At 40.6% G+C, this 13,142-nt stretch overlaps 1 protein-coding gene across 15 annotated transcripts in view; it reads right to left on the bottom strand.

The window, feature by feature from the left end:
• Window positions 1-13,142, bottom strand: part of CTPS2 (CTP synthase 2) — a 160,174-nt gene that overhangs the window by 116,834 nt on the left and 30,198 nt on the right. For all 15 annotated transcript variants that reach the window (XM_075131534.1, XM_075131532.1, XM_075131521.1 and 12 more), the window contains 2 exons: window positions 8,911-9,062; window positions 5,611-5,743 (listed from right to left, as the gene is read on the bottom strand). In XM_075131534.1, the coding sequence (XP_074987635.1) occupies window positions 5,611-5,743; window positions 8,911-9,062 (285 nt within the window). The remainder of the gene's footprint in view (window positions 1-5,610; window positions 5,744-8,910; window positions 9,063-13,142) is intronic.

Raw genomic sequence — 13,142 nt, forward strand, 5'->3', positions numbered from 1 at the left:
GTTCTAACAGGTGGTATATGGCCTGTATTTTGCCTGGGTGGGCATAATTTAAAAAGAAAAAGTTTTCTTATTTCTGACAGATCTGCTATCACCTTCTCTTTGAAGAGACTACATCATAATCCCTACTTTTATTGTACTCAAATAGGTGCCAGGAAGTTGAATTCATCAGCATAGCCTAGTGGACAGAGCACTGGACTAGAGCTCAGAAGACATAGGTTCCATTCCTGAGTCTACTATTAGTCTGCTGGGTGACCTAGGGTGATTTCACCTCTCTGTTCCTCAGTTTCCCTGTCTGTAAAATGGGGATGATGATACTCACATTCTTTGTCAAGCACTTTGAGACCTACTGATGAAAAGAACTGGGCATTATTATTATCAGTATTTAAGAGTGGTGTCCTGCCCGTTGTGAGGAGAAAGGCGAACGATGTTCTGGGAAGGAGGAGATGTGCCTTGTAGTGATAGACTTAAGGAGCTCAATTTATTTACCTTAACAAGGAGAAGATTAAGAACAGCCATACTGGGTCAGACCAAAGGTCCACCTAGCCCAATAACCTGTCTTCTGACAATGGCCAATGCCAGGTGCCCCAGAGGGAATGAACCAGATAATTATCAAGTGATCCATCCCCTGTCGCCCATTCCCAGTTTCTGGCAAACAGAGGCTAGGGACACCATCCCTGCCCATCCTGGATAATAGCCATTGATGGACCTATCCTCCATGAATTTATTCAGTTCTTTTTTGAACCCTGTTATACTTTTAGCCTTCACAACATCCTCTGACAAAGAGTTCCCCAGGTTGACTGTGTGCTGTGTGAAGAAATACTTCCTTTTGTTTGTTTAAACCTGCTACCGATTAATTTCTTTTGGTGACCCCTAGTTCTTGTGTTATGAGAAGGAGTAAATAACACTTCCTTATTTACTTTCTCCACACAAATCATGATTTTATAGACCTCTATCATACCCCGGAGTTGCCTCTTTTCCAAGCTGAAAAATCCCAGTCTCTCCTCATATAGAAGCTGTTCCATACCCCTAACCATTTTTGTTGCCCTTTTCTTTACGTTTTCCAATTCCAATATATCTCCTTCAAGATGGAATGACCACATCTGCACGCAGTATTCAAGTTGTGGGCATACCATGGACAAGATTATAATAAAATCCAATGGCTGGAATCTGAAGCTAGACAAATTCAGACAGGAAATAAGGTGCAAATTTTTAAGAGGAGGGTAATTAACCATTGAAATAATTTGCCAAGGGTTGTGATGTATTCTCCATCACAGGCAATTTTTAAATCAAGATTGGATGTTTTTCTAAGAGATGCTCTCATTTAAACAGGAACTAATTCAGGGAAGTCCTAGGGCCTGGTTTATAGAGGAGGACAAACTAGATGACTACAGTGGCCCCTTCTGGGCTTAGAATCTATGGAACTTGGTGAGAAGGGAATTCTTCCTGAAAACAGTGGAGGGATCTACCTGAAATGGGAAACTGGATGCGGAATGCAGACTTACTTTAAGAGGTGGAGGTTGTTATATCGGGACATCTACTATTGTTATTTACTATTGGAAAGATGCTCTAATATCATGGTGATGATATCACATCAGAAAACAGATGGATGAGATTAGATAAGATCTAGCATCACTGTTATCATCCTGCTTTACCCCAAATGTTTAGCTCTGCTCTTCAATTTGCTCCTGACAGACATGTCACTTATCAGGCTTCCAACAAACTGCAAATTTCCAAGAAAATCAACTTGTGTCATTTAAATGGGGAGTGCAAAAAATGTTTACCTGTTTGGGATGCTGTTTCGTAATTCTGCAGCTCAAAAACAGCTGTGTTCTCAAATGAGCATTGGCATGAGGTCATAACAAAGATTAGGTCCCTATAAATATGCTTTCTTTTTTAATTAGAGGGGTGAATTTAATATCTGTAAATTGGGTATTGCAGACACACAAGCCGTTTTTTCCCCAAAATTTGGTTTGTTGAAGAAAAAATTCACCTGTGTTGAAAAAAAAGGATTATACATCTGCAGGAGTTAATATATAGATATTAAATTCTAAAAACAAATTGTCTAGGGACAATAACAATATAGGAAAGTTCTAGCTATCCAGCTATGTATTTCTATTTGCCCCATAAATGTAGTAGATGAGCATCTCTCTCAGACACAATAAAATACAAATAAAAATGTAAGCAGGGTCTGAATGAGCTCTCCCCTGGCATCTAGTGATGAGATGGGGGAAAAGACTGCAGAAATAGACCATGTTTTTATAGCTACACCTACTCCGCCTTGGTGTGCCACATGATGGGACTGCTTTGCCAAAACAATCACTTTTGGCTGGTGTTGGATTACAAATCACGTTAGTATTGAGTGCAGGGATAATGAAATGTTGCTGTCCTTATTGTACGAGTAAAGGGCAGCAGAACTGTGCTTAGCCTGCCCTGATTGAGGGCTCACCCTAAACTGAACCTCACTCACTAAGCAGGATATAGGGGTGCCAAATCCCAGTGAAGGAGAGAAAGGATTTGGACTCTACTTAAAGAGTTCTGGAAACCATTTGATCTTCCCTCCTCCAGTGCTTAAGGACAGAACTAATTAGACTCAATTGAGAGTCATTACTCACTGTTAAGCACGACTAGGGGCTAGGCCTTAGACTTGGTATAGGGACAGTGCAAAGGCTAAAGAGCTGGGTTAAGAGGTGGAACCTCATAACATGGGATGGCAGAAGTAGGAGTGAGTGTCCAATAGTGGCAGCATGTGATCAATGGCAGCAAGAGAAAAGCAGCAGAGGCAGCGGCAAAGAGCCAGTTGCAGAGGCGCACAGCGACCACATAGACATTGCTTGACGGTCCACCCCCTTTCTGGAGTGGGAGGTAAACCCCTCTGAACTCTGGGTCTTCGCTGATCAAGGACGGCCAACTGTGAGTGGGGTGCAGCGGAGGAAGAGGGGAGTGATGTGTTAAAGGGACATTCATTTGTCAGACTTTCCCACTACAAGGTGGGAAACTGAAGCAGAATGTACTGTGGGGTCAGGGTCCATTATGGCCACATGCTTTTGAATGTGGTTGTGAAGTTTTCCCAAACTAATGCTTGGTTCCCTTTCCCTTTAAATAAAAGTATCTTTTGTTATATACAGACTAAGACTATGTCTACACTAGCACTTACTGCAGTATAACTTCTGTCGCTCAGGAGTGTGTAAAAGGCCTCTGATTTTACACTTTCTATTTACCAAGCTATAAAAGATGGTCATTAATAAATGAGTAAGTATTTCAATACATTTAAGCTAAAACATTATTTCAGTGTTATAATTTCAATGTGGAGCAGTTAATATATGGTAGTTGATGAGTAAACTCAAAACTCTTGCTTTCACCATTATACATCTGAGGCTAGACTATGGCTCTATTCGGGACAGTACTTATGCACGTGCTTAACTTTAAGAAGAATATTTGGCCTGCTCCAGGGACCAGTGAGGAGTGATGGAGACATGCCTGTACCTCATCCTCTCTCCACCTCCTCTGGAAGAGCTTACGTTCCTGACAGCACTAGATAGAGCACAGGGACTGTGATTCAAGAGGGAGAGAAATGCTCTTTGCACCCTTCCAGCCACACAAGAATCAGGTGCAATCTAGCCCAGGATTGCTTGTTATGATCAATTTATCTGAAGTCACTTAGAGACCATGTACTACAGCAGCGTGTCATTTCCGATACTGTATTTTTCTCTGCAAACTCAGATTCTTAGTGTTTTGCTAAAACACAGGCTGTTAAAATTTCATCTGTATTCATAAACTAATATTAACATATTCCTCCACACCACTTTAGCAACTTTTGGCTTGGGATCTCCAGAGGTGAAACCTGGCAACAGAAGCAGAAAGTTTCACTATAAAAATAGTTGATATCACACTTTTAAGATTACCGCAACTTCCCAGTTTAAGTAAGAACAAGTTAGTTTCTGAAATGTTCCTTAAATTGACCACTTCCTTTGACGTATGTAAAAAAATAAAATAAAAGGGCCAAATTCTGATAAACTCACACTGAGTAGCACCTTGCTCCATGTCTAATCCTACTGATATAAATAGGGTTACTCATGGAGTAAGGTGTTACTCATTGTGAGTAAGGGTATCAGAATCTTGCCCTAAATGTTAAACAGAAATTCAAGTTCTATTTATCATAGAATTATAGAAATGTAGGGCTGGGAGGGACCTCAAAGGTCATCTAGTCCAGCCACCCACACTGGGATTTAAAGTCCTGACAAATTTGACACTGGTCTCTCACGTGAAATTCTCCCAAACACTTCAGACAACTGAAGTGCGGGTCACTCATGGGCATAGGCTTGCCACAGGAGGCACAAGGTTTGAAGCCCGGAGACCACGGCACATCCAGCCCCGTGGGTGAAGAGAGCCCCTCGACAATAAGGGGTGGGGGTTCTATCTACCTAACACTATTTACAATATATGCACTATAACTATACTTAAGACTAACAAACTATAAAACAGAGTAAGAACCACGGAGAAGACCATCTTTCCGAAGCAAGAGGAGTTGTTCCAGCAACCATCACAGGTGGTAAGAAGGAACCGAGAGGGTGTGGGGCACTCCTTATACGAGCACATAAGTGCATGGTTCCAGGGGGTGCTAGAGCCAGCCACTGAGGGAAATATCTCCAGCAACAGTGCACATAGGGCACACACACCTACCATGGAATGGACATGAGCAAACACTCAAAGAACAACCAATCCTCTCCCTCTTTAAAACAACTCTTAACATATTTGAAGCCTGTTATAAGGTCCCACATCAGTCTTCTTTTCTCAAGACTACATGTGCTGAGTTTTTTAACCTTTCCTCATAGGTCAGGTTTTCCAAAACCTTTAATCATTTTTGTTGATCTCCTCTGGACTCTTTCCAATATGTCTACATCCTTCTTAAAGTGTGATGCCCAGAAATGGATGTACTACTCCAGCTGAGGCCTCACCAGTAGAGCAGGACAATTACCATCCGTGCCTTATAAATGAAATTCCTGTCAGTATTAGCCTTTTTTGCAGTTACATAACATTGTTGGCTCATGTTCAATTTGTGATCCACTATAAGCCCCAGATCCTTTTCAGCAGTAGTTATCCCCATTTTTATTTGTGCATTTGATTTTTCCTTTCTAAAATGTAGTACTTTGCATTTGTCTTTATTGAATTTCATTTTGTTGGTTTCAAGCTAATTCTCCAATTTGCCAAGGTCATTTTTATTTTTTTTCAAAGAGTATAATGTTTTTCCACTTTTGAGCTCCGTTCTGCAAATGCTTACTGCAAAGGGTAATGCTTGATGCTGCATGTAGTCTTATTAAAATCAACAAGCACTTCCTTTGGTAGAAAGCTCTTGCAGATTAATGTCCTTTGTTTGTAATGCAAATCCAAGTAGGGCCATTATTGCAGTGCCCCTTTCAGATACATTTAGTGTAAAATAAAATAAAAAAGAAATCTTTCATACTCCTTAAAAACCCATATCCAGTCATTTTGTGTACACCTGTATATGTAAGTCCTAATTAAGATACATTTTAATATTACATTTGCCTAAGTGATGGAAGCTAACCATTACATGTTAAAGCATTCCTGAAACTGAAAGAGATTGATCCTCACCATTAAATTCAGTTTGTGATTAATTGCCAAAGCTGAATGTTCCAAGGCCTTGAAAACAGATGCGTAGCAGTCACTTAGTTTCGTATACTTGCCAACCAGAGCTATGGAGCATATCTTCAGCAACCTTTCATATCTGACAAAAGCAAGGTTTCTAATTATTATGCTCATATTATGCATTCTAACTAAGGCTGTTGATTAATCGCAGTTAACTCATGTGATTAACTCAAAAAAATTAATTGTCGTGATTAATTGCAATTTTTATCACACTGTGAAACAATACAAAAAACAACTGAAATTTATTATATATTTTGAATGTTTTTCTACATTTTCATATCTTACTCCTGGGGGAATTATGCACCACTGCACTTGCGCAGAATTTATGTCCCCAGCAGATTTCTTTGTTTCCCTGCAGAAAAATGACTTTCTGATGGGGAAGCAAAGAGACAACCACAAAAGCGGTCATGCGACCCTTCCCAGCAGTATGTTTTGAGTGACCAAAGCAGCTGGCAGAGAGGTAAATCACTGTGGGGTGGGGGTGGGACTGGGGAAGATGTGGCTGGTGGCTCCTACCCTGCGCCGGGCTCAGCTACTAGTCCTGGCTGGGCTGGGGAGGACGGGACTTCCTCTTTCCCTGCATGGCATTCAGGGCTGGGTCAGACCCACTCCCAGATTTCTCCCTCGGCTATAGGAAGCTCTGCAAACTCGCCCCCACACACACACCCGCACTTCCTGCACCCATCAGTCCTCAGTTGCAGGGGAAGGGATCATTGTACAGGGAGCTTCTCCCCAATCCATACAACCCCCATGCATCCAGACATTCCCATACCCAGACGCTCCTGCTGAGCCTCACCCCCTCTGCACCCAGAACCCTCCTGACGAGCCCCACTCCCCCTGCACCTGGCCCACCACAATGAGCAACCCACACCCAGATCCCCATTTACCAAGCCCCAACCAGCTGTACCTGGATCCCAACCCCACTGAGCCCCCCACACCCAGACCCCCCTACTGAGCTCTATCCCCATCCACACTCAAACCCCCCATGCTGAGCCCCAACCACCTTCACCAGGACCCTCCTGCAGAGTCCCAGTACCATTGAACCCAGAACCCCCCAACAAGCCCCTGTGCATCCAGATCCGCCTGCACCTCAATCCCCCACTGAGCCACCTGCACCCAGATTGCCCCACATAGAATCTGTCAACCCACACCTGGATTCTCCCCACACTAAGCTCCTCCACACTTGGATCTGCCTTGCTGAGCCTGCCTGCCCACACCTGGTGCACCTGGCACGGAGGGGCAGGGCTCTGGGGTGTCTCTGGGGCAGGCCTGATCCTTGCACTGTGTCAAGGTTGGGTGCAGCCTCACCACTGAGTTTGTTTTCTGGGAGGGGGGAGCTGCACAGTGATCTTCCACCTCTGTGCAGCCAGTGGCCTGTGCTCCCCAATGCCATGCTGGAGCCTCCACATTTATTTGACAAATAAAATTTGCAGAATTTTAAAATATTGTGCACAGAATTTTAAATTTTTTTGGTGCAGAATGCCCTCAGGAGTAATATATATTGTATTCTATGTTGTAATTGAAATCAAAGCATATATTATTTTTATTACAAATATTGCACTGTAAAAATGATAAAAGAAATAGTATTTTTCAATTCACCTCAAAGTAGTGCAATCTCTTTGTCATGAAAGTGCAACTTAAAAATCTAGATTTTTTTTTGTTACATAACTGCACTCAAAAATAAAACAATATAAAATTTTAAAACCTACAAGTCCACTCAGTCCTATTTCCTGTTCAGCCAACCGCTAAGACAAGCAAGTTTGTTTACATTTATGGGAGATAATGCTGCCCTATTCTTATTTACAGTGTGACCAGAAAGTGAGAACAAGCATTTGCAAGGCACTTTTGTAGCCAGAATTGCAAGGTACTTACGTGTCAGATATGCTAAACATTCGTATGCCTCTTCATGCTTCGGCCACCATTCCAGAGGACATGCTTCCATGCTGAAGACGCTCATTAAAAAAATAAGGCGTTAATTATATTTGTGGCTAAACTCCTTGGGGGAGAATTGTATGTCTCTGGCTCTGTGTTTTATCCGCATTCTGCCATGTATTTCATGTTACAGCAGTCTCAGATGATGACCCAGCAAATGTTGTTCAGTTTAAGAACACTTTCACTGCAGATTAGACAAAACACAAAGAAGGCACCAATGTGAGATTTCTGAAGATAGCTACAGCACTCAACCGAAGGTTTAAGGATCTGAAGTGCCTTCCAAAATTTGAGAGGGATGAGGTGTGGAGCATGCTGTCAGAAGTCTTCAAAGAGCAACACTCCAATGCAGAAACTACAGAACCTGAACCACCAAAAAAGGACATCAACCTTCTGCTGGTGGCATCTGACTCAGATAATGAAAATGAACATGCGTTGGTCCGCACTGCTTTGGATCATTATTGAACAGAACCCATCATCAGCATGGATGCATGTCCCCTGGAATGGTGGTTGAAGCATAAAGGGACATATGAATCTTTAGCGCATCTGGCTTATAAATATCTTGCAACGCCGGCTACAACAATACCATGAGAACACCTTTTCTCACTTTCAGGTGACATTGTAAACAAGAAGCAGGTAGCATTATCTCCTGCAAATTTAAACAAACTTGTTTGTCTGAGCGATTGGCTGAACAAGAACTAGGACTGAGTGGACTTGCAGGACATGCAAAGTTTAACATTGTTTTATTTTTTAATGCAGGGTTTTTTTATATGATTCTACATTTGTAAGTTCAACTTTCATGATAAAGAGATTCCTCTACAGTACTTGTATTAGGTGAATCGAAAAATACTATTTCTTTTGTTGTTTTACAGTGCAAATACTTGTAATCAAAAATAAATATAAAGTGAGCACTGTATAGTTTGTATTCTGTGTTGTAATTCAAATCAATATATTTGAAAATGTAGAAAGCATCCAAAATATTTAAATAAATGGTGTTCTATTATTGTTTAACAGTGCGATTAATCACAATTAATTTTTTGAATCATGCGATTAATCATGATTGATTTTTTAATTGTTTGACAGCCCTAATTCTAACAAATGTTTCTTTTCTAAAAATAAGATCATAAAATACCCCATTTTAAAAAAACATAAAAATTTTTAAACTTAGAAGGCCATAGCTTCAGCAGGCATAAGTCAGCATTGCTACACTGACTACAGTGGAACTATATCACTTTATGCCAATTCAGGACCTGACCCAGAGTCTTATATTCATAATGATTTAAAAACTTTGAGAAAACGTAATAAGAGTTACAATACCTGCCTGCCATTTTCTTCCATTTGAAAAGAAGATCACTTGGTTGGTCATCAATAGGTAGGTTTAATCTCTGTTTAAAATATTTAATAATGCCTTGTTCTTCCAACAGGATCGGCACTCGGTAAGTGGAAGAAACATCATGGATAAATATCACCTAGTAAATAAATTGCGATTATAAACGAAAATTGGTCTTCTAAATACTTGCATACGAAACATAAAAGCTAAGGAGATTCATACCTACAGAACAAATGTAATTCAATACATATACTTTGCCCATATACTAAAATTAGATAAAGCAACATAATCAATGTTTAATGTCCCTCTCAATCACTTATCTGTAAAGAAAAGCTATTTAAAGTATAAAGATGAGGATTCCCTCAACGTTTCCCTTCTTTACCCCACCAGAGTAGTGGACAAGCTATGTATTATTATTATTATTATTATTATTTGTATTACCATAACACCTAGGAGACCTAGTCATGGACCAGGACTGTGCTAGGCGCTGAAGAAAATGCTTCACTGTGACAAAGGCCTCAGTCCTATGAACATACATGCGAGTAACGCCATTGAGGTCAATGTTGCTACCCACGTGAGTTTGCAGAATCTGGATGCATAGTGTGTGTTCCAGATGTAAACATATCTAGTGTGTTTTAAAATATTAATACTAAGATCTGTTTATATGTGAGGCCCCACAAAAAGTTAGAGATCAAGTTGGTTTTCCTTTTTAACAAATAAACAAACAAACAAACATACATTGCAGTATATTTATTGCCTGAAGAAAGAACATGAATGGAGCCTGCTTCCTATTTGCAAAGAAAAGCTCTCTACTGGGGCCTAAAGAGTTAATGGTGTTTTCAATAATGGAGGGTTTTCTTAACCACACTATATTATGCAGTCAAATGGTAGACGTTCCAATTCAAAAATATATTTATAAATGTACCCTCAATATAAAGTGTGACCAAATTGTCAATAATTAAGCTCACTATATTTAGCCTGCAGGAAATTGTGGAATCTAAAGTCCTGAGTATGAATCTATATGCCCTCTCTTGATGTCATGTATGGAGATCTGCTTGATAAGGAATGGCTAGTTACCCCCACAGTAACTGCAGTTCTTCAAGATGTTGTAGTCAGTGTAGATCCCACTGTAGGTGGGCATGTGTCTCATGCATGGAATAGCGGAGTTTTTGACTAACTGTGTTATTAGGGCTGCGCCTGCACTCTGTTCTCTCTAGTGCACCCATAGAAGGACCCAAAGGTTGGGGTAACTGCAACCCTCCCTCAGTTCCCTCACAATTCAAAGCTTGTGTTAGCCAGGGACTCCAAAAAGAAGGGATGGAGGACAGGTCGTGGCATCCACATTGATGACATCTCAAAGAACTACTGTTACTGTAAGGTTTCAGAGTAGCAGCCGTGTTAGTCTGTATTCGCAAAAAGAAAAGGAGTACTTGTGGCACCTTAGAGACTAACAAATTTATTTGAGCATAAGCTTTCGTGAGCTACAGCTCACTTCATTGGATGCATAGAATGGAACATATAGTAAGATATAGATAGATATAGATATATACACACACACACACACATATACATGCAGATAAGTTAAATATTACCATACAAACTGTGAGAGGCAAATTAGTTAAGATGAGCTATTATCAGCAGGAGAAAAAAAACTTTTGTGATAATCACTACAAAAGTTTTTTTTTCTCCTGCTGATAATAGCTCATCTTAACTAACTAGCCTCTTACAGTTTGTACGGTAACTTCCAACTTATCTGTATGTGTATATATATACACATAATATATATATATACATACACATATCTTACTATACGTTCCATTCTATGCATCCGATGAAGTGAGCTGTAGCTCACGAAAGCTTATGCTCTAATAAATTTGTTAGTCTCTAAGGTGCCACAAGTACTCCTGTTCTTGTTACTGTAAGGTAAATAACCATTCTTTCTCCTGCGACTATGTGTCAGAGTGGATCCTGCTGTAGGTGACTGGCAAGCGGTAACCTCTCTGGATGATAGGAGTGAGAAGTTCCAGCTGCATCAGTCAAACAGTAATTGAAGCACTCCTTTCCAAAAGTTGGGATCTGGCTGCCATGTCAAGGATATAATATTTAAACAAAAGTCAGTGGGTTGCTGCAGGCTGCAAGATCTCAAAGACTGAAACATTCCTGAAATAGGCACTGGACACTTGCTGCCTTTGCCCCAGTGAAGTGTGTCTTGAAGTTCGGAGGGAGAGACTCATCAGCCATCTGATAGCAGGCGGAAAATGAACTTTGTGATCCACTTACAGTCTCTGTGACAAGATGGCTTGGCCTTTTGATGGACCAGAAATATCCACAAAGAAGTTTGGATTCAGCCTGAAAGGCTTGGTCCTGTTAAGATCATTGAGCAAAGCTCTGGATACATCCTAGTATACAGCTTCTTTTACCCCAGAGTCAAATGCAGCTTTGAGAAGAAGACTGGTAGGGTGACTGACTGGTTCAGGTGAAATTCTAAGACTCCTTTAGGGATGAACCTGGGGTGTGATTTCAACATCACTTTATCACTATGGAAGGATGTGAAAGGCAGCCCAGCTATGAGGGCTTAGAACTCACTGATCCTCTGTGCTGAGGGATGGCCACCAGAGACACCATCTTGACAGTGGGTGGTATAATGAGCAATCCCACAGTAGTTTAAAAGGAGGCTCCATGAGTTTTTAGGCGAATAATGCTGAGGTCCCACATAGTCGTCGGTGTCTAACCAGAGTTTAAGTATAAAGGAGGCCCTGGAGGAATTTCAATACCGTCAGATGAAAGAAGTTAGAGTATGACTGTACTAGATTATGGCAGACCAATATTGCTGCAAGGTGAATCCTGAGAATGTAAAATGCTTGTCCTGCATGCTTCAGGAGCAACATGTAGTTGAGAATCTTCAGTGCCAGGTCCTCTAATGGGTCCCTATTGTTTTGGACTTCCCACACAGAAAATCTTTTCCATTTCGGGACACAGGTCTTCCTGGTGGAAAGTTTCTAGCTCTGTCTGAGAATTTCTTGAATCTGTAGGGAGCAGTCTCTGCAAGTAGTGTTCAATCAGCCGACCACCAAGCTATCAGGTGCTATGACTTGTGAGTCTGGGTGCAGTATCTGACCTTTGCTCTAAGATATGTGTGGGCAGGTTAGGAGCTGGCTAAGAGGCCACCTCAGACATCTACAATAGATCTGACACCAGAACTGTCTCATCCAGTAAGAGGCTATCGGGATGATCGCAGCCTTGTCACATCTAATCGTGGATATTCCCCTGGGAATCAGAAGAATCGGCAGAAAGGCATAAAGAGGTCCTCAAGGCCATTGAAGAATCAAGGTGTCTAGTAATGAGCCTTGGCTGACCCCCACCCTTCTAGAGAAGAAGTCTGGGCCATAGGTAGTAAGAAGGAACTGAGGGAGGGTTGTGGCCATTCAGGCCCTTATGCTCTCATTCAGGAGCATAAGGCAGCACTGGGTGCATACATGGCTCCGACCAACACTGCTATTCAAACAAACTCCAGTCTCATATGCATCAAGTGCATGTGCACCTACAATGGGAGCCACACTGACACACTCAGAGAAGAACTGTAGTGTCTACACGAGCCACGTATGAATCTATTATGCTTGTTAACATGTAAAAGCTTTAATACTCCAGAAATATTGGATAGTATTTGCATGTTTATTTTGGGGTACTGAAGAGCCATTGACAATTTAGTCACTGCTAATGGTGATGTTATAAAAAGTTTACAAAGGATTAATAACTGATGTAAATGTTATATGCACATTAAAGACATAAATAGGATGCTATACATGGTTATAGATGCATCAGTAAAAGCTGTTATAGGTTATTATAAACCATGGTTTCAAGCAACCTTCTGAAGTATTGTTCTAACAATTTATAACAACTGATTAAACATGTATTCAAAATCTAATTCTTAACCCTTTATAAACAATCTGTAATTGGATCCTTTGTAGTAAGCGTGACAAAATTATTAAAGGCTATTTGACATACCAAAATTAACATGTAAACAATAACCAATACTTTTGAGTAGTTTATATTTTATATATTGATTATTTTATATTTCATCATATAATTGCTTGCAATTTAAAAATCAGTGGATTATTGAAACAAGTATTTCTTGGAGATTAAAAACAGAAATATATTCAGATATTTAAGGTGTATAAAACTAGAAAAATCATAATTGTATAGTTTGAGAAAAAGAAAG

The sequence above is a fragment of the Caretta caretta genome, chromosome 1, assembly GCF_965140235.1.
Source record: "Caretta caretta isolate rCarCar2 chromosome 1, rCarCar1.hap1, whole genome shotgun sequence".
In the NCBI taxonomy this organism is placed as follows: Eukaryota; Metazoa; Chordata; order Testudines; family Cheloniidae; genus Caretta; species Caretta caretta.